The sequence below is a fragment of the Acanthopagrus latus genome, chromosome 2 (genome assembly GCF_904848185.1).
Source record: "Acanthopagrus latus isolate v.2019 chromosome 2, fAcaLat1.1, whole genome shotgun sequence".
Lineage (NCBI taxonomy): Eukaryota > Metazoa > Chordata > Actinopteri > Spariformes > Sparidae > Acanthopagrus > Acanthopagrus latus.
In genome coordinates this window covers 16,280,438-16,303,179 of record NC_051040.1, presented here as the reverse complement: position 1 = coordinate 16,303,179, position 22,742 = coordinate 16,280,438, and the positions used below count along the sequence as shown (strand labels likewise).

The 22,742-nt window shown below is 41.1% G+C and overlaps 1 protein-coding gene across 7 annotated transcripts in view; it reads right to left on the bottom strand.

The window, feature by feature from the left end:
• Nucleotides 1-22,742, bottom strand: part of LOC119004586 (solute carrier organic anion transporter family member 1C1-like) — a 33,413-nt gene extending 10,671 nt beyond the window's left edge. Inside the window, exons 1-7 of one of the 7 annotated variants that reach the window (XM_037071623.1) lie at nucleotides 22,350-22,742; nucleotides 13,890-14,056; nucleotides 5,319-5,460; nucleotides 1,925-2,057; nucleotides 1,161-1,282; nucleotides 930-1,076; nucleotides 300-398 (exon numbers count right to left, since the gene is read on the bottom strand). In XM_037071623.1, coding sequence (XP_036927518.1) covers nucleotides 300-398; nucleotides 930-1,076; nucleotides 1,161-1,282; nucleotides 1,925-2,057; nucleotides 5,319-5,460; nucleotides 13,890-13,979 — 733 coding nt within the window. In that variant the 5' untranslated portion in view covers nucleotides 13,980-14,056; nucleotides 22,350-22,742. Of the gene's footprint in view, nucleotides 1-299; nucleotides 399-929; nucleotides 1,077-1,160; nucleotides 1,283-1,924; nucleotides 2,058-5,318; nucleotides 5,461-5,573; nucleotides 5,690-6,121; nucleotides 6,348-6,638; nucleotides 6,678-7,123; nucleotides 7,167-13,889; nucleotides 14,057-22,349 lie in introns of those variants that run through there. The other 6 variants (XM_037071634.1, XM_037071678.1, XM_037071644.1 and 3 more) reach the window with 6 other exon arrangements.

Here is a 22,742-nt window from a genome sequence, read left to right as displayed (position 1 = left end):
GAAAAGGCCTTTTCCAGAACAGATATTTAGACCTGGGATGGCAGGAAAAGTACCTGTAAGTAAGTTTTAATGTCTGTGATGGCTGTACAGGCCGGCTCTTCAGGGCCAGCAATTTAATGACATGATGTGCATGTTATGGAGCTGAAATTGATTCAGAATCAATTCAGACTTATTCTCGCCCCTGACATTAAACTCTTTCATGGTTAAATGTGATACAAACCTTTGTTTTATGCGTCGAGAGCTGTTTAAGTTGGGTAAGTCTCAATGTGATATATGAAGATGTAGAAGCAAACACTCACCCATCTTTACAAATCCAATGTCCACATAGATTTTAGCGCAAAGGGAGCCGAGTAGGTAGCCAAACACGGGGCCAACAACTGAGATGGTCTGCACACATCCTGGGTCATGACATAAGAGACACACAGCACACGTCAGGCGCTAAACAGACATTTTCCACAAATCTTTTCATACAAATTGATTTGCCCCATGTCTTCAATCTGTTATAAACTCTCATTTGTTTGGGAACAACTTACTTAGAAAACATGTTCTTTTCTAATAATTCCCATAATCTCCTATTGTAGGACACTGAAGGGATTTACTGGCACTTCGGGGAAAACACCACTGCTGCACATGGTAGCTTTCAGCAAGCATGGTGTTATTGTTAGATACTATAATGTGCTACGAGCGAGGCTGTGTGCTGCTGCATGTGGGGCTGCAGCCCAATTTGAATGGCTGTTTCATGCAATAAATTAGCCACGTGCACATTTTCATCTGTTTTGACAGAGAACAGAGAGAATCAGCCCAAAATTGCTCTAGGCCTTTGATTTTTTTGGATAAGGCTGGGTAGAACACATACACTCACACATGTAAGTTCACTAACATGTGTTTGCTTTAAAAGTGCATCCACCACTGGGCGATATCCTTCTTACCAACATAGAGCGCAGCGTTCTCCTCAGTAGCAAAATCATCTATATAAGAGATCCCGAGTGGCTGTACAGGCGTCTCTCCGATCCCCCGCAAGACATTTCCCAGGAGCACATAGATCCACATTGACAAGTTGGACTCTCCTTCACAACCTGGAGGCAAAGATGACAGTTATCAGACATTTTGTACTGTCAATTAACTGTTTTTTACTAGCTTACATGTGTGTAAATGCTTACCCGTGGGGGGCACTGCAGGCAGTTTACCACCTTGGCTCAGATCTGCTGGTGAGCCCATCGCACACGGAGAGGGGTTTAGTGTTGAGTTCACTACCCACCGCACTGATGTTTCAAATTCATAGCTGTATGCAAAACACAGATGGACCAGAGATGAAAACAAAAAAACAAATACAAACACTATTTTATTCTTAGTAAAGTTTAAACATGAATGTGACTGGAATCAACAGCCAACTCAAGACAACCTGGTATAGGCTGACCTAACAGTGCTATGTTAAGGACATGAAATATACAGGATGAAATATGCACATAATGGGAGGATTTTTGGACCTGGATGGGCCAGGCTATCTAGTTCCATTATATTCGACAGCGGGCACAAACCTCCTACGTCTGATATCTATTTAACTTACACGAAAACAATTTAGATTGATGAATAACCCTCGAGGTAATTGATTTAGGGGTGAATTGTCCCTTTGATACATTTCTTGCTGGCCATTATGCTGTATGAATTGGGTGTTTATGTTGCGTCTGATTGGTTATTGACAGAATGTAATGAGTCCCTTTTTGTGGATATGATTTGGTGCATTAATCACTTGCACAGCTTGTGAAGGAATGAGATGAAAATGGAACCAACAGCTTTGCTACACTCTTTGTTGTAGCCAAAAGCTTTATCTTATCTTTATTTTGTCTTTAAAACGCATTTTTAAAAAATCAGAGTATCTGATGAAGTCAAACAACAAGCAGGCCCACAGGCTCTTTCTACTCACCGTCCGATGATGAAGTGAGGCAGAGCGATGATGAAGGTGCCAATGGACATCAGCACACAGCCCACTGCGATGATCTTTGGCCGGTGGAGCTTGGCCCCAAAGTAACTGACGAAAGCAATCACCAACAGGTTACCTGGGAGGACAGACGCCCATAGACATCAGGGATTTTGAGTATTACTGTGCATACTCAAAAATATATATATAAATGTGACTTCTTTCCTTGTGTCCTGCAGCAAAATAAGATGGAAATAATACAAAACATTTGAAAACAAATTTTCCAAAGCTGTTTTTCCCCCTAATCCAGCTGATATATTATCTTTTGTGAACTGTAGATACAGCATGACATCTACACTGCATTTTCACGCGAGACATACCAGATGAAAAGTGACAGCTAGATGGCTGTGTACACCCCTAATCTGAAAGGCAGATGAGGTTGTGTTCTCACATGAGACACATTATCTTCATGCTCTGCGAGATCTTTTTTTTTTTATTATCATCATCTGCAGCATGAAGCAGCAGCAAACGTAGAAGAGGGCATAAAAAATTAAACAATGCTGGGTGGGAACGGTCCCATTTTAGTGTATGCTGCCTGTGATCAGTGACATGGAAACTCCAGAGATGGGAAACTGGCCTAGAAAGATAAGCACGCCCCACGCTGCCTGACCTTTTTCTATTGTGAGGGGATGACGTCAAACCTGCCGTGCGTGTGAAAGTGACAGGGACGAGATTTTGAATAATTTGGATTAAATGTTTATTTGTAACCTACATGTGATGTTACTATAAGAAGTTCTAACGTGTTCTACATTTTAAAATACTGCAGGTAAGTACCTTGACTCTAAGTGCTTTCAGATGACCTCTGTTTCCGTTTAAGCTCAGTTAACCGTGTTCTCTTAATGACCATTTTGTATATATTGTCACTTTACAGTATGTGCTACACATATGCTGAGAATGATGAATGTCCAAGCACATGTAGTGTATATATCAGCTGAGCTCAACTAGCCATCCATCATCTGCACTCTCCACTCTCCACTCGCCTTCCTCCTCTCCCTTGTTCTTTACTTCCCACCCCCCGGTCTCTCCCTTTGTCTTCCCTCCGCTCTGTTGTCCTCTCATGTTTCTTATACTTTCCTTTCCTGTTTTCTTACCTCCTCACACTGCCCTGCTCTGCCTCCATGTTACCCTGACAACAGTCCTATAGAAAAAGACTGTTGCCTAGGCCACATGAGAGAAGCAGCTTTCACAAGAGACGGAAAGATGGTGAGATCCAGGGTTTTCAGCTCTGAGGGTGCTGGAGCTGTCATTTTCACTGTACTTCCCAACTCTATCAAGTGGCAGCGGGTTTCATACTCTCCCATGATGTCTTTGAAAACAAATGTTAATTATTTTTTCTCTACAGTCGCCTCATAGTGTGCCCAAACTGCCTCCCTGACAGCACAGGTAGAGTACAGCCACTTTTATCATGAATGAATCACGTCTCTTTGGATCTAATCTCGCCCTGCAAGCTATGTATGATTCATAACCTCCAGGAGACACTTGAGTTTAATGGACTAATCATATATAACTGGCCTAGAAACTGGTCGGTGGACAATCTGGGAACACATTTTGCTGAATGTCATCAAGAATTCTTCAATGTTACTAAGAGGAAACAGGTTATGCACAGAATGTACAGTAGTGGTGTGTGTATATATTAGCCCTGCAAGACTGTGCACTAAAGTAAAGTCTGTGTGTGGGAAACACCAAATTTTATGTATATTTCCATGTTTATGTTCCTCGTTGTGTTATAGCCATCCAATATAGATATGTATATGCTGCTGACAGTCTACTTAGGGCACTCCACAGATTTAGCATTGCCCTCCTCTGACAGTGTTTGATTTGCAACAGACAGTTCAAAGGTCCCAAGTTATAGAAAGTGAGATTACTGGTCTTTTTGATTACAAAGCCGCCAGTATTCAGAGAGTGTGCCTTCAAACAAGCTGTCAGGACTTCTATAAATCACCATCCCCAGCATGGCCATGGCTGCAAAGATACCTGCAGAGCTAATGTGTAAACAGGGAAAGCAGTTCCTACTCAGGCCTGTGAAAGACGACCAATCAGAACAGACTGGCCTTTTGGGAAAGGGGGATCTTAAAGAGACAGTTGCTGTAAAAGGCTTATTTCAGAAGGTAAACGTTTCATTCTGTTTCCTCTAAAGAGTTGTCACTGTCCTGGCAAGTTTACACCTACAGCGCACTAATCATTACAGCAGAGGGCACGCGCACTGGGAACCTGCCTATGTAGGTGGATCTTAATATCTTTATAAGGTACCAGGTTTTCAGCTGCCTATGATACAGTGACTTTCTGTTGCCTCAAGATAGAAATGAGCCATCACATGACAGCTGCATCAGTCAGAAACTAGCGATTAGTGTTGCACTGTGAGTGCAAGATAGAGGACATCGTCTTTTTTATTCCACGCATTCCTCTTCTTTGTCAAAACTTGGCGCCTGCATTTCAATATATACAACTAGACAGCCAAATGTTGGATGGAGATTTGGGTTCGTTGTGCTAGTGGCAGCTAATGTAGCCTTGAGCAGCTAGTTTCAAGGAGATAAGCTCACTTCTTTTAACTCTTCATCCTCAGATCTTCTTCATTTTCAAACTTGTATTTTCAAGCCCCCGCTGACACTGACTTCAGTGACGTAACTTAAGAACATTTATCAGACTGCGCGCAGCTCCGTGGAGTCACAAAAGGCTTTCTACAACTTTTTCACACATGTGGTCTGTACAGACTGTAACAAGGGTGGAGTTCCGCTGTCAAAGGAGATGTTCAATTAAGATCTTCTGTTACACACTTCCAGAAGGATCAGCCAATTACAAGTTGTATTGAAAAGATTATGTGCCCTTAATACAATTTACAGGGCAGAACATTTTTTTTGGAATGTGGTGAATGTAATAAATGTGTTCACAAAGCAGACAAGACAGTGTTGAAAACAGATTATTTTAGTTCTGCATGAAGGGTCCTTCTGCTTGTAGCTGATTCATATGTCAGATAAAAACTGGTAAATGCTGATGAATATTACAGGGAGGAAGGTGACAGTAAATCAGTAGTATAGAGAAAACCTTATAAACTCTAGAATCCGGCCCGCCACGGTATAAAGAAGGCTCTAAACCTGCCATGTCCCTGCTCGACACTATGACTCACCATGAACACACACACACACACACACACACACACACACACACACCCCTCTGTCCTCTTCTTGGAAGCCTGATGAATCCTTTATCTGCAGCTGAATACCTCTGTGACCCATTCATATTTCCGTCCCAAAGACAGAAAGAGAGGAGGGAGGGGAGCCCATGACACAGAGGCTGCAAACAGAACAACAAAATAACAGCAGTGACTGGCAGGCCTACTCACCTATCTCGAAGCTCCCGTCAATGACACCTATTAGGTAACTGGGGATGTCAAAGCGCCTCTCCAGCTGCGTTATTGTGCTCTTCATGTAGCTCCCTGAAAGAGCCTTTGCAAAATAGGCAAAGGACAAAGCCACCAGAAACATCTGGGAGCGGAGAGTGAGGAGAAAAAAAGGAGAAACAAAGGGAGGGGTTTTACATTAAAATGCACGAGCATGAAAAACACTTAAGCAAACGACTTCTTATCATCGCTACTAACTGTGTGACGTTCATGCTTGTCTTTGGTCCACTAAGAAATGCAAATGTGTGATATCACTGCGGTTGCTACGATGAATGAACTCCCCTCATTAACCTACTTTCACCGGTCCACTGTCACTAATTAACAAGTGCCAGCGTCACAGGAATAATGGGGTTGGTGCCAAGAGTGAAGCGAGCAGGGGAGGGATGGAAACAAACACAAAGGGCAGGTTAGACAGCATGAACACTCAACAACAATCAGAGAATAACATTCGAGTGTGACCAGCCAGATAGACACATGGGTCACATCACAAAAAGTTATGACTTAACTGAATTTAATCCACGGACTCATTGACGGCAGACATCCAAGATGCCAGACTAACTCAGTTATCTCATTAACATCAAAGTAGTCCAGAAATCCGCCACAGAACATTTTTATGTTTTGTCACAGGAAATGTCAGTTCCTCATTGAAAATTAAATGAGACTAATAACATAATACGACGAAATGGGTTGATTATGGCTTTTTTTTTTTACATCATAAGATATATACAACAGTCTCAGTTACTTACACATCATTTACAATCCAAGAAAAACAGATCATAAATAATCAACGTAATTGTTAAGGTCTGAAAAATGTTAGGACCTGAATGCAGCCACACTGAGACAGGCATGTTGGAAACAAAAAGCAAGAAGAATGACACCAGGCGGTGAAACAAACAAACAAAAAAAAAAAACAGGAGCATGGAAGAGTTGGGAAATGCAGGACTGATGTGAGGACAAAAACTGACAAATAACAAACAAACTAACAAACTAATGGTAGACAGGTGAAACCCATCAAGCGATCAAGGGAAAGAGAGGAAGTGGAAAGCAAAACATGACATACGTGTGTAAATTTACCAAAGTAAAACAGGAAAAAAAAACCACATAAACCCAAACCATGACGATAACAAAACATTTTCTGAAAGTTTTTATTTAATTCCACCACTTCTTAAGATTCTTTCAAATGCAAAGTAATCAATCTTTTACAGCTAGGGTCTACAATCCTGGAGAGCTAGCAAGTGAGCTAGCAAGATTTGAAAGTGGCACCTCCTCCAAGTTCCAACCCGCCATCCCGTCAGCGCTCCGCCCAAAGCCACGCCCCCACAAACTTGAATGCGCATCTGGCAGTGGGACTCAGCAGGGAGAAGGAGATGCCAGTGCACGACGCAGCAATTCAGCACGGAGGAGACCGGAAGTAAAGTGCCGAAATAACAAACAACATCCGGTTACTTTTCAAAATAAAACACTCCATGTTGACACCAGCTCACGTGGTGAGTCAGCTGTCTACTATACTGCGCGTGGCGGACTCAAACCAACCAGTGGGGACTGTCGGAAGGCGGAGCAAAACCGAATCGGAGCCGCAACGCAGCGGACCATATCCAGTGGAAACTGGGCCGACTCATTAGCCATTTTCATGACTAAAAACAACACACAAAAAGCTAACGTTAGCATTGGGCTAATACAAGCCAAGTTGCAAACCTTACATATTTCATGAAAATAACAAATCCCCCCAAAACAAAACAAATCATTACCTGTCCAACAGAAAGAGAGCAACCTCTGCATCACTTTTCAGACCCTTCACATGCCCCAGTTGTCTCCACAGCTCACTCGGGTCTGACTTCTTTCTTTATCCAGAGCCTATTTCCTTGCAGCCATTTCTGCCTCAGGCTTTCTTTTCCTTGCCTTTTTAGCGGGGTGAGCTGTTACATTGCCATTGTAACCAAATGAACGTCTTCTCCTGCAGCTCCGCATTTCTGCAGAGGAGTGTGCTGAATATTTCTGGCATCAGTGAAACCTAACGTGTGCAGGCCTGGAGGAGGGAGGGACAGAGGGGGGCGCAGGCAGGACGATACGTGAAGGCATCTGACCAATCCGTGCTATTCGGGTCGTGCTAGTCAGCTTTTTCTCAGTCCTGCAGCTGACACAGAGGTCTGATTATTTTTGTTCCTTTTTCTGAATACACAACGTATTGACTACTCTCAGGATAGCAGGACCATTTCACCTGGTATAACAAAATGTGTTTCTGAACAACATTACAGACCCTAGCTTTAAGGGCTGTCAGCTTTATCTGACCAAAACTGGGCTCTTGTGCTGTACTTTATCTACAAAATGCAGTCATTTCAAGCATCTTTAATTGACACTGACTTATCCAATACCATGGCAGGAAAATATCCCTCTGGTGTGACTGATATTCAGCTGGTCAGACTTTAAAAAAAAGGAAAAGTACTTCACACACTATAAAAACCACTATAGATTTCAGACTAGGTTTAAAGCTTTTAATTAATTCATGTTTTTTTTTTTTTATAATACCCCAGCAAGAGCTATTTGAGTTTGTCAAGCTTTAAACATCAGCACTCTATTACTTAAAAAATAAAGAAAAATAACTTATTTTCAACATTTGTAAGCGCGAGCTGTGTTTGCGCAACAGATCCTGCTCTCTTTAGGAGAGTTGGGCTAATTCTGGCCTAGTTGGTGAAGATACACTGAATACAAATATAAATGCAACATTTTTGTTTTTGCTCCCATTTTTCATGAGCTGAACTCAAAGATCTAAAACTTTTTCAATAAACACAAAAGTCAAAAGTCAAAAATCAATTTCTCTCAAATATTGTTCACAGATCTGTCTAAATCTGTGTTAGTGAGAACTTCTCTTTTGCCGAGATAATCCATCCCACCTAACAGGTGTGGCATATCAAGATGCTGATTAGACCCAGCCCAGGACCTCCACATCCAGCATGTTCACCTCCAAGATCGTCTGAGACCAGCCACCCGGACAGCTGCGGCAGCAGTCAGTTTGCATAACCAAAGTATTTCTGCACAAACTGTCAGAAACCATCTCAGGGAAGCTCATCTGCATGCTCGTTGTCCTCATCGTGGTCTCGACCTGACAGCAAGTCATCGTCTTGACCGAATTGAGTGGGCAAATGCTCACATTCAAAGGTGCCTGGGGGTGACGGAGAGGTGTTCTCTTCACAGATGAATCCTGGTTTTCACTGTTCAGGGCAGATGGTGTGTGTGGCGTCGTGTGGCTGAGTGGTTTGCTGATGTCAACATTGTGGATTGAGTGGCCCATGGTGGCGGTGGGGTTATGGTATGGGCAGGTGTGTGTTATGGACAACGAACACAGGTGCATTTTGTTGATGGCATTTTGATTGCACAGAGATACCATGACGAGATCTTGAGGCCCACTGTTATGCCATTCATCTACGACCATCACCTCATGTTGCAGCATGATAATGCACAGCCCCATGTTGCACGACCGTGTGTTCCAGTTCCTGCCAATATCCAGCAACTTCACACAGCCACTGAAGAGGAGTGGACCAACAGGCCACAATCAACAACCTGATCAACTCTACATGAAGGAGATGTGAGGCAAATGGTGGTCACACCAGATACTGACTGGTTGTCTGACCCCCCAACAAAGCAAAACTGCACATATCACAGTGGCCTTTTATCATGGCCAGCCTACTTGCCACAATATGTCTCCTACTTCACTATAACAAATCCATTCTCAGTCTATGTGTTCTGGAGGCTTCATGTTTCCACATCACATTTGTGTTTGCTGAATATTGGACCAGGATCAGCTATCAAACCATTTTTTATGTCACAAATCATACTCCTGGGCCTGCATTCTTAAAATCAGATTCCCTGCCTGGCCACCCAACTCTTCATCTTTTCCTAATCCTTCCATGCCTCTCTTTCTCCTCCTCGTTACCAATCAGCCGTGTGAAAAAAGACGTCAGCGGTTTCTCTACAATGATTTCTCTGAACAGAGTGTGAACAGAGGAAGAATAAATCCTTTGTGTTGCTTTTCCTCTTCATGTCTTTAATCTCTTTCTCCCCTCAGCGCTTGTAAATAAGTAACAGTTTCACAGTCATGGGCATGGCTCTTGACATATGAAAAGCAACACACATGAGAGTCACATTACATAAATGTTTATAGATAGAACAATGGTCATAGCATACACCTAAAGTAAATATTCCAATTAAACAGCCAACAGAGTGCAAATAATCAGCACCGTGGATTCAGTTTGACCTTTTGAACATTGACTGTTGAATTGGAAGCAGCTGACCATACTACCAGTGCTGTGAAAACCACATTAGCAGAGTTAAAGAGGAAAACAGCAGCTCCAAGTCTTTCTGTCTGAGAAACAACTTGTCTTTTCCCTAAGTCTACATTTACATGACATGATGGCAGACATGAGTGCCCATTGATGCAAACAGACCTCCGTTGAGATCATGCTAACCATGAGTGCTGGCTGTGGGGCATCAATGAAAGCAGCTCATCACATGTGCATGTCATATGGGGTTGGGGGGGAAAAGTGAAAAGTTGTGGCTGAAAAGGGGCGGAAGGTCACTGGTTCGATTACCCTTGTCGGCATACCGAAGTGTCCTTGGGTAAGATACTGAACCCCCAAACTGCTCGTGATGTGCTGGTCGGCAACTTGAATGGCAGCAACCGTCATCAGCGTATCAATGTATGAATTACTGTAAGTGACTTTGGACAAAAGCGTCTGCTAAAAGCCCTAAAATGTAAAAGTTATCAGAAGTTTATGAGAAACTGAAGTGTGATCTAGTGTGGCAGTTCACACTTGACATTAACATGAGTCTCACAGCATCTTGAGTGGCCATTTGAGATCGGATCTCAGAGCCAGATGTAATTTAACCCTCACTTCCAGTCTTTTTTTTGCTAAGCTAAGCAAACTGGCTACTGGTTGTAGCATCATCTCACCTAACAGCTCATTAAGGATTTGCAACAATGGCACGCATTGTGACGTTTTCATTCTGTACTTTCTTAGCAGGTGCCAAATAAACAGTGGCCTCAGTGGGATTAAACAGCTGTGAAAAGAGATTCACGCTAACACAGCTTGAACTGCTTGACAAAGCCTCCTTCTGACCTGTGACCTGCTTTTTGTTCTAAGCTTACTGATGTCACACTCCTAATACGCTTAAACTAATACTAGACTCCGCTGCACACACAGACAAACACACACAGTTTTTTCTATTAATAACATGATTAGACATACAGTTTTGAAATGGTGTTTGAAGAAAAGAAATGAATGAGAAATATGAAAAAAAACAAAACAAACCAAAACAAAAAACACTGGAATATTAGAGCACGAAAGTTCTCGTCTTAATGGTGGAATTAACAAAAAGCAGAGCACAGGATTAGAGTGGAAACGGGCTGTGCCATGCCCCACCCAGCCAGTCAAGGAACAATTCTGAGAAGAAATAAAAGTCTGTCCTGCCAATGTATTATTATAAGCTGCTTGAACACCATTGTCTCACATCACTTTCATGTGAGTAAAAAGCAACAAGGGTGTCTGATCTCATTCAAGGTTTTACTAACTTTCATGTTGTTGGCGGAAAAAAATGCTTTAAAGCCAATTGGACTTTTTTTTTTTTTTTTTTAAATGTCGTTTGAGGTGGGGGAAAGAAAAGAGAAAAGAATAAAAGCCTCAGGAGGTCTATTTATAATAATATGAGATTCATGTCATGTTCCGCCTTATTTTCTTGATCTTTCCTCAGAAGGAAATGTTGAGAACCATTATGACATTTTCACAGCGTTGAGGAGAGGACACAAGAGTTACACCATTGTAGAAAAAGCATGCACCTTCTTAACTTAAACGGTCTTCATCTTTATTCTGGAAAGGTTAAGATACATGTGAACCCTCTACTGTATGCATCAACTGGCACTGTAGTTCAGTCACACAGACCACACGGTAGAAAACATAGCTGTTTTCTTAAGAAGCAGTTACAGAGGCCACGAGAGACAATTAACTGATAATGATCATGCTTAAATATAGAGTAGTGGCAAAATTAAAGGGGGCTAAAGGGGCATCCATGTGGCACAGGTGTTAAGGGTCTGACCACAAGCCACAACCTCCTCAGTTCACATCTGAACCTTTGCTGTCACCTCCAATCAACCGCCAACTGCAAGGTATATTAAAAGACTTAAATAAGACATCTTGGATGCACAATAATATCGGCATGTCATTGGTATATAGGTTTAGATATGGGCAAACTACTGACTGAGTAGTTTTCTTATTTTGCATAGTGAATGAGTGTGTTTTGAAAAGCACTGTTTGTCTTCATCATATGTACATAATTTTATGTGATAATGTTATCTACCATTGCTTTTCAGCAGTCATTCAGTGTCACAGCTGCAGCCATATTGTTTTCTGCTCTGCTGCGTTCATTTGCTGCAGGGATCTGCTATAAATGCACAAGGGTTAATGCTGATATTCACTCTACACTTCCTCTGTGTTTGCATACATTTCATGTTGCATGTGTTTTGATGTAAGTGCATCTTGGGAAGTGTGGACAATCCCAGTGAGGAAAGGAAAAAAAAATCTACTGGTGCTGATGTGAACATATAGAGATTTTTTCGAAAGTCTTTGTCAGGAAGCAAACAGACTTTATTTGTTGATGAAGACCATGCAGTGTGATCTGTAACAGGAAATAAGTGGAAATTTACTTGCCAACAGAGTTGTGCTTCCAAGGCCAAGAATTAACTTTGAAACTGCTGGCGTTTGAGCCAGCATGAGTGACAAGTCCTTCAAATGCAAAGATACTTGACGGGAAATTGTTTTGAATGCGACGTTTCCAAGGTCAAAGGACCAATACTCTTTTGTGAGCAAATGAATGAAGGAAGCATCAGCACTGTGCACCCTTGTCTTCTTGAATGTCTGAATGTCTGAATGTCTCGTATACTGTATTGATCAGATGTATATGCCAGACATGTAACATTAGTGCAAAACCACATTAGATGATTGTAGTGTAAATGCTACAGGCAAAGGAACTATGCCAATACATGATTTCACAAGTATTATTGATCAGCCAAACTGGATTATGAAAATACTCAGAACTGTTTGTTTTCCTTTCTGAAGAATTATGTGATGCATTTTCTATTCCACGCCATCAGTGTGTGCCTTCATCAGCTGTGACTAAGTTACACAATTAAGACTGACTACCATAGCATTTAATAATCATACTGCAGCGCCTCAATAATAAACAGTCATGAACACAAAACTCTCTGATCTTTCTTCTGTGCATAACCAACAACTTCATCATTAAAATCCACAGACCCAAAGCATCTACTGAGCTGGGAAAATCAACAAGCAATTCTCTTTCTCCAGAATTGCTTTTTGCACCTTTAAGGCACAGAAACAACTTCACCTGTTGATAAATTAAAAGCTGTCAGTCTTCCAGGGTTGTTTCCTTCTAACCCACCTGACTTTTCAAGTAAAGTTTCAAGAGGTTACATAGTTCTATATTCTTCAACTGTGGTACATCCAGATGGGCAATGAGCACTATTTGTTCTCACCCTGTCATAACTCATAATACAAGCCTGTTTTGTGCTACTTCCTCTACTGTTTATGCTTTTACATACTTCGATGGATGCCAACCTCTGATCTATTGATTGACACCTAACTTAAACCAATAGGTAACTGGTCAAATGCCTGCCCTGAAGCCTGCAACAGCCACTGAACGATCACGTAGAAAGGAGATCCACTCCCCTCTTTGCTGCGCCACTTACAAGCCAGCCACTGGGAACATTACTCATCATTTTTAGCCAATGAAATATCCACCACTACATGATTTAATCAGTTTTTTAAGGCCTAAGCATGGAATTTATTGTTCCTTTTTGCATTTTACTCTTTCCATAGGCTGTTTTTACACCCGATTTTGACAGTTTTATATCCACAAAGTTAGTCTCAGTAAGGAAAATAAACCAACCAATAAACCAAAGTTGGAGTACTTTGGGGGGATAAAATGGCCCTCTATTGCCAGGTGCCTGGATATTTCTTAAAAGTTCTGTTAAAGGCCAGTTACAGATCAGTTTTGTTCATCTTTCAAAAGAGCCAACAATCATGCCTGCACTCCAAAATGGTTCAACAACGGCAATTAACTTTACTGTTACTGATGGTAGCAGGTCATACCATAAAAAGTGAATAGAAGAGGAGCAGTATGAACAATTTTCTTCCTCTCCTTTTGTGCCTTTATATAACAACAGACACGTAGTATCATCATCCTGGTGGATGTGTCTTGTTGGACTGTTGCTTTAATTTGGTTATTTAGTTAGTGCCGGTCTCTACACACACACACACACACACACACACTAAGAAAGCATGTGACCTTTCCCCAACACCACACACACACACACACACACACACACACACACACACACACACACACACACACACACACACACACACACATCCACACACAAAGCATGTACAAGAGAAATAGGTGCCAGCTGTTGCTCCTTCATCTTCGTCATGTTAGTCTATGTACCTTCAGGCTGGTGCAGGGAGAGGAGCGTGGCTCGTTGGCCGCGGCGTCACTGCGTCCGTTCCGCTGTGTGCGTCCCTGCTCGGCTGCCATCCTCCAGAAATGCCTCTGTGTCTCCTTAGCAGAAGTCTCCCACGTAATGCAATTCCTTGGCACTAATGCATGCAACCCTGCAAATGGATAATTCAAGCATGTGACCCACTTCTCATCATCGGCACAAAAACAGAAACATGTCTGCAGCAGCCTTCAGAGGGGAGAGTGACACACAAAAACACACAAAAAAAATCAGATATGTCATGACTTAAATCAAAACCAGAGAGTAGACGTTGTGACGATACAGGTGATGTTTGTACTCTATTAGCAACCAAATTATCAAAACATCTGGGATAAACATTCCTACATATCATATTCTAAGTGCTATATCGACTAGACTAACTAACTGGAGGGGAGTTGGAGGCTTTTAAACCCTGTGTGAACCTGCAACTCCCCAACAGTCAGAGCTGGGGAAGCCTCTTGGATGAGAAGTGAAACGTCTAGTTCAGTTGCCTATGATACGGCACTTAGAATTACCATGACCTGGAGAACCTCCATCAACAAACACATATCATAACATATTGTGCGGCCAGTAACTGAAATCATGTAATCAGATAAATGAAGAATAAACCCGTATTGTGAAGTGTGTGAAACTATAATCTTGGGCATGAAAGAGCCTCAGTGCACTAAAATTATATTCATACCATTTAAGACTGACACAGTGGGGAGAGATTGTACACAGGGTGAAAATGAATCCATATTTATGATAACCACTGTGTGTGAGAATACCACCAACAATGACAGCCTATATGCTCTCACAGGGGGAAGAGGGTGTTTGTCTCCATTTATCTACTGAGATTTAGTCGCTATTCACGTTTTTGTCATTATGTGCCAGCAGGGTTAGAGAAATGTAAGACTGCTCACGGTCTCGTACAGAACATGTGGCAACCTCTTCGCATCTATTTTTGGCCAGTGGGGGAGACAATGTGGAATAAAACGTTTTGGATTTGTGTATGCTGCATATAAATATTAAGGTATAATGTAAAGAAATGTGTACGTAAGGAGAAAAGGTACCATTGCTGAACACATGGCAGCAGTTTGGAAAAATGAAACAGTGGCTGGATGACGTACATCAGTGGATCCCGACTGTTTTTGTTGGGTGTACCTCCACAGCCTGGTCAGATGAACTCAAGAACCCCATCATCAACTCCACCATTTGTGCTTCAACTGTGTTTAACTGATAAAAGTGGATATAAAAGTGGATGTTTTAATGTTACAGTTGAACTGTCATTGTTTTGTTCAGTCTGGTCAGGTTTTCATCAGTGCAACCACATGGACTTACAAAAGCTTCACATTCCAACCACTTATCCATTCCTCTTAGGTAATTATTTCATCTAATCGCTTAACCAGTTATCGTGGGATCTTTATTGCAGTGACACTACAAGTAATAGTTGTAGCTGTCTCAATAGAATACTGCAGCAATGAGTTACTGAACCCAAAAATCAGTTCCCATTTTTAGCACTTCCAGTTGCCTTGTCTTGAATTCAGTGGGTTCTTTGAAAGGGTTTTCCACTGAATGCCTGAAATAAGGTCTGTGGTTGAGACAAACTTAATACATTTAAAAGATGTTCATGTAGTCGGAGACATTAAATATCGTCATGCCGACCAGAGACTCGTCTACTCACTAGTCCATCTTCCAGGCCGACTTTGGACACGATCTATTCTAACTCTTACTTAACAGTTTATAGATTCATTCATAGTAGAGCCTAACCTTAGCTGTCCAAAATCCAGGCAAGTGTTCATCTTTGAAGACAAAACATGTAAGAATCAAAAACTTGTGTTTGACACTGAGCTTATTTTGAGCAATAGTCGAAGATCTAAAAAAATCCCATAAGCTTTTTGTTGTTGGAACCAGGGCCATGCTAACTTCTGGGTTATTCTACAAAAATAGATAATCGCTGCAGCACTTTTTAAGCGGACATTTCATACAACTCTACAAACTCTCCAACTACCGCCTGGGGTAAAAACACCCCTGCTTGGGAATCACCAATATACTGTATATCATAATATCCATTTTGCCCTTTTGGCCTTTTTCATCCACATGCTTACTTTTAACACTTCTTAAATTATGTGATATTATCAGCTTTAGGTGTTCTATGTTGTACATGTCTGTTTGATCATGCATTTGCAGCAGGACATTCCTGAGCACACCTATGCAGTATCCATGCAGTTAGTGTGAACAGGGCCAAAGCACCCTGCGCTGAGCTGTATTGACATCATGTTCAACAGAGTGGCTCAAACAAAGAAAAAGGCATTGTGTAGACCACTCGCATATGCTGACCAGTCAGTATTACATAGCTTCTGTGTAAAGTCAGTTGCAGTTGTTTGAATCGTGCTAAATTCCTGATGATTTTAATGTTCCTATTCTTACAGTCAGTCTGAAGTGTGGGTAAAATCCTCAGTGTTTCCTGATCTGCCACAACATTTGCTCAATGACAATTAAGTTCAATAATTCCTTATAAAAACTATTTATTGATCCATTTTCCAGTCGCTAATGATGCAAGCTGCTGCTCTATCTTTTTATTTCTTGTTATATTAGAGATGGAGAATAATGTATATGTCGTTGAAAGAAAAACAAAGACCAACACTGGTCTCAATGGAAAAGATGCTTTCCTGTCTGTCTTTGGTCGGAATTTAATTTACCAAAAAAAGAAAAGTGGATCAAAAATATGTGGTCGCTTCAAATAAGTCCAAACAAAAAGGACTCCTACATTATGCAAGCTGAGTGAAATGAATTAGCTCCAATCTATATCATGTATGAAGACAAATGTAATGAATGAAAAGCCTTTTAAGCTCCTTTCACCTCTTCTTTCGTTTCTTCCTTGCTGACCTCTTTGTCTCGCTTTCTATGGATTCTTTCTTTCTGACTCCTCACATTGGTCTTGCTTATTTCACGTCCCGTCCTCTCCTCCCCCCTCAGTCCATTTCCAGTAGTCATGTGAAACAGTGAATGCAATTGCTCCAGGGGATCAGTTGCTGATTGCTGTTAAGCAGAGAACACTGACACAATACCATCACAATTCACGTCAGTGACACCACCACGAGCGCCATATGTAACACGTTTGAATTCCTCCCTGAATTACTTTTCTGTCTAGAAGAAGGAAGCAAAGCGAAGGTGCTGGCTAATCGCAACAGGTTTGACCTACTTTCAAGGAATTAGACCAACAGCAGCTTTAAGTAGGCCAATATGAAGCAGTAGTTCACAAAAGCATTAGGTTTACAAAAAAAGGGGGAAAAAGCAGTCGTTGAGGCACTTTTCCTTGTGATGTTTACACTCAAGACACTCATTCCCACAGACACTTTGCCGTAGTCTGTACAGTACTGTATCAAACAAAATGTGTTCTCTCACTGTTATGTAATGTCTGGAAAACAACAGTCTCTGGCTCATTTCAGCCAATAGGCTGAATATTATACCAATTATACAGTTATACCATCATATCAGGTTAATATGGTAACCTGTTCCATCATTCACTCAGTAGAGTGACATATAAAAGTGATAACTGTGTGTATATATATATATATATATATATATATATATATATATATATATATATATATATATATATAGTAAAAGTAAAAAAAAACTTATACTTTAAAAGTAAAAGACCTTTAAAGTAGAAGAGATTTAGTCAATCGTGATCTGTTAGTTGCAGAAAAAAGTAACCCTGTCGCAGTCTTTTCGGGACCTGTGCCATTAGAGCTGGGACGACAGTATCTGGTTGTAATGTTGCTGAGGCTTGAGCAATTATCCGTGCATCTAATCTCTGTTGAGATGCATATGGTTAGAAGCAAACAGCCAGATTTAGGTAGCATCACTGCCATCAGCTAGTTGACATTAGCCATGCAGCTAAATTGTACAACTTGCACAGATGGGTGAGGTTTTGAGGAACCAGAACCAGAACTGAAGCTGGGCTGGCAGGCTCAGTAGCCCACCAGTGAACACAGTCTCCAAGACCAAGTGAAGTCAGTTTGTCAACAGGGAATTAAGTAATCAATTCATATGACACATCGTCCGTGACAGTCTGCAAGACAGGTACATTAGTAAGGAAGAATGAACACACTTCATCTTGTTCTGTCAATTAATTGTTTCTCATTCGATTGTCACCCAAACAGAAAATGAAACCAAATAAAATTCCACACTGACCTCTGAAAAATAATGCACATGTATCACTAGTCAGTTCAGCTAACATAAGCTCTTTTGCAGAGCCCTTGAAAGCCATTTGTAATCAGTTTAAATAGAACTGTCATACCTATGGTGAAAAGGGGCCAGCATTATGTGTTGGCAGCTGGCAGATCTTTAAAGCACAGAAAAATGCAAGCGATCACCAAGTAGTTGTCCTGGTCATAAGAAGAGTAAGTGCAACTCATTTCTTTCACTCTCAAGTCCTGAACACATTTAAGTCCCTTCTTCTAAAATAAAAAAACACCAAAATAGCATGATGCATCATTTTAAAAAAACGACGCCATCATGTCATACTGTACCTTCAGCTCTTTATTCGCTGAGCTCACACCTGCCACAAACAGCCACTGATGAGCTCTTAATTACCTCCAACGAGCCCGGCCTCCTTCTCCTTCCCCCCGATATAAATCAATATGCATAAAAAAAACCCAAGTCTTCTCTCCTGCATACTGTACTCGGTATGTCCATACAGTTTCTGGGGTGTTGATTGCACCCCCAGCTGAAACGTGAGCATGCTGCTAAAGGTCAGCACCCCTAGAGAGCAGAAGCTCTGGTTTTAAAAGGTACAGAGTGTAATATGTAATACGGCATCCAGCAGAGCAGACTTGGCAGAGAAGTAACCTCCATAAGTATTCTCAGTTTTTATCATGTCATTGTATTTAAGTTTCAGTGCTTGCATTGTAATCATGGCAAAATCTTTACAAGCTCAACACAGTACAATTGGGCTGAGCTCTTGTGCATTTCTAAATCCCCATTAGGACTATATGATGTGTAATGTCCTTTATACTTGATGACTGTGTGCCGCAGGCGTGTATCAATCTTAACTATTCTGACAGTCATAATCACCCAAAATTGGAGTCGTTGTGTTTTCATTATATTAGAACGAGCCATTTATATCTTCATAGAGAGCGGGTCCTTGTCCATGGAGGTCGCCATGTTGCACCGTCAAACCAGGCAATAGCGAGGGCCTTTCACGTTTTTAAATGTAGTGGGTGGCCGCTGAAAAAATGCTGTTTCCTGCCAAACAATATGTATCGTCTGACATCTGAAACCACAAGCTGATAAAGGATGGATGAACACTCTTGTTTTGTACAAGAAAAAACATCACAGGAGCCTGAATTGTTATAGAAGGAAATGAAAACTCCAAGATGCTTAATGAGATTGGGACAGATGGGACAAGCGACGGCATAAAACAAGAAGGTGGAAATCTCTGATGATCAAGAAATGTTTGACGCCGGGGTGTCTTGCTTTCTGCTGGACAGGTAAGAGTAACGATAAAGACGACCCCCGAACATAATACACCAACTCCACAGCTATCCATGGATCTGGCACATAATATTTCATCAACCTAAAACTAAGCTGTATATCTAAAAAAAATGCTAATTTGCAGCAAGAAATTTTATTTTGTTGAGTGAAAATAAGGGAAGCTTTTGTATCCAAGAAAAGTTTTACAAGCTTATCTGCCTGAAGGCCAAGATACCACTCACAAACTGGCCCAGAAACAATGCCTTCATTATGCAGTTTTGGGTTTTAGCAGAAACAGAAACAGACAATTGAAATCTAGTTACAGCCCCTCAACTTTTTAACTGACCACTAAATTAGAAAGATCAAACACACTCACATGCAGACACCCACCACTAAACAGAAACAAGATAACAGATGGCTATGTTTCGATTACAATAACAGTCAACCTGAAAATAGAAAATTCAGTTAATATCTACTCACCCCCATGCCGATAGGGGTCACTGGATGAAGTTTTGTGGTTCGGAGAACATTCGCAGCAAAACAGCGTTGCAGCATTCCCCTAAACAACTGACGGCTTAAGTCCTGTATGCCGACTATGAAACTTCACCTGACTTTCCATCAGCATGGGGGTGAACAGGAAATGACTGAATGACTAAAATAAACAGCAACTTTTTTCCACATTTGGCAAAAAAGAAAAAAAAAAGTATAAAAAACACAAGTCAATTTTTAATGGTGCTTTTGACCAGATGTATAGCAATATTTGTGAACGGTGTGATCTTTACTTCTCCTGTAAAGATATAATTTCAATGTTTAATCTGGATAAAAAATATAAATCTAACTGTTAAATATTAAGTCTAGATGTCAAATGTTAATCTAAATGTTAAATATTAATCTAAATATTACATTTAAATATAAATGTTAAATATAAATCTAAATACTAAATGTTACTAAATGTCAAATCTAAATGTTAAATTCAAAATCTAAATCTAAATGTCACGGGTTCACATTGCAAATTCACATTGCCTATCACCGGAAGTACCAAAATAAAAGCTAATTGATCGGTCTTCTTTGGTTAGTCAGACGGAGTGATTGCGCTGCACTGTTAGACACATCTCCTCATTGTGCTGTCATGCTGCCTCCCACCATGTCCAGCGACTTAGCTGGAAACATTGGTAGGGCGGCAATAGAGAATTTCAGCAATGCGTCTGCACAACAGCGGCAGTAGCCCTTTTCACAGAGTCGCCGCATTATCGCCGCAGCAGCGGTTCCAAAAGTAACGTATTTACTGTAACTGTCTTTGGCAACTTATGTGAGGAAAAAAATATCACAGCTGTACCTGGAGAAGTGTCTGTCCTCCTGTCTGTCGTGACTAACAGTGCAGTGCAATCACTCGTCTGACAAACTGGATAGCGCTCATTCGCATCAATGACCTTTTATTTTGGTACTTCTGGTGACAGGCGGTGTAGATCTAAATATTTAGCTTCACCCTTGACATTTAGATCATTTCACATTCATATTTAATATTTAGATTTATATTTTAGGTTTATATTTAAATTCAAGATTTATATTTAACATCTAGATTTAAATTCAAGATGTATATTTAGATTTAACATTTAGATTTAACATGTAGATTTAGATATAACATTTAACATTTAGATTTAATATTTATCATTTAGATGTAGAATTTTCAATAAGATTAAACACTGAAATTGTATTTTTACAACAGAAGTAAATATCACAAATTTCACAAATATTGCTGTAAATCTGGTCGAAAGTAACACTTAAAAATTCACGTGTTTTTTGTACATGATTTTTTGCTAAATAGGGCAAAAAGTTGCTGTTTATTTCATACTGTGCCCCATAGTATCCACGTCAGCTCCACCTTCTCTGCTGTGATTTGAAAATCATTCCAGTCATCTCTTAACAAGTGCTAATATAAGGTGTTATTGACGTGTTTAAGGTGTTTCATGACTCCTACACAGTCGATTGGAATAATTAAGATGACCGGCACTGATGAGTGAGATGCTATCTGTGATCCAACAAAACCAAGAGATAAATCAACCAGTACCTGTAAATTTGATGCGGTATGATCAAGTGATGTTTATACTTTGTGGAGTCAGTCACCACTTAGAATTGAGGTATCAGACCAGATCACTACATGCACATGGAAAGAAAGAGCTGTGGACAACTTAGGAGATAGACGAAACCATCATTATCAGTGCCTCTTTGAGCGGTGTGGCAGCATTTTAAAGGACCAAAATCTACCTAGCGGTGCTTGCGTCAAAGCCTGTCATGCAATCTTAAGGGAAGGAACACTTTTCAACACCCGCTGGCAGATTTGAACTCTTGAAGGATGCTGCCGTTTAGGCAGATCAACCCGGATGCCCTGCAGGTACGGAAGGCGTCAGTTCACCATGTACTGCATAACCTTACAGTGTTTCTTAGGTCATGAAAAATAAAGACTCCATGTTTTCAACAGGAATAATTAAAGGTGCACTGTGTATGTTTGGGGAAGAACTTTTAATCAGAAGAGAAAGATCTTTTTTTTCTTGATAAACTGAATAAACAATAATTTCATACTGTGTTTTACTCTGTTCATATGTGGCGGACCCTGCCACCTTTTCAAGCTTGGAACATTTCCTCTGAGAGAAGCTTGTTTATTCAGTTATGGAAGACAGAAATATTTCTGAGGTTGTATTCTTACCTCATTAATATTGTAAATATTGAAATACTGAGATTGAATTACATATTCCCCCCTTTAATGAAAGATCTTCAACATCCATAAACACAGACACAGATCTTCAACAAGTGGTATTTGAATAAAAGAAAGTCAGTTTGTGATGATGTGATACTTATGTCCGTTGGCATAAAAACAACAATTATTCCTCCGATATTCTGGTAAATCCAGCACCGTGCATCAGACAGACGAGCAGCGCATCACTCACCTCAGCGTCCGGTGAGGCAAACGGTCGTCCGATCGCTGGAGCCACACACACACGCACGCACGCACGCACACACACACGCAGACACACACACACACGCACAGATGTGTAACGCAGGTTGGAGCCTCCCTTCAGCCAGCTCCGGTCAAACTTCTCGCGCGGTGGATGTTACCGGAGGACCGACTCTGACCACGAACGCTCTTCTGAGACCGACGTGCGCCTCCAGAGTTCATTTCCAGCTCGACTTCACGGTAACTCCAGATCGAGCAGGCTCTGTATCTCCTCGGTCATGTCTTCGGCGCTCGGTGCGCACCATCGGCGAGGCGCTGCGGGGAAATAAGGCGCGTATGATGCGTGACCCCGCTGCCTTTCCTCCCTCACAGTGACCCTGCGGAG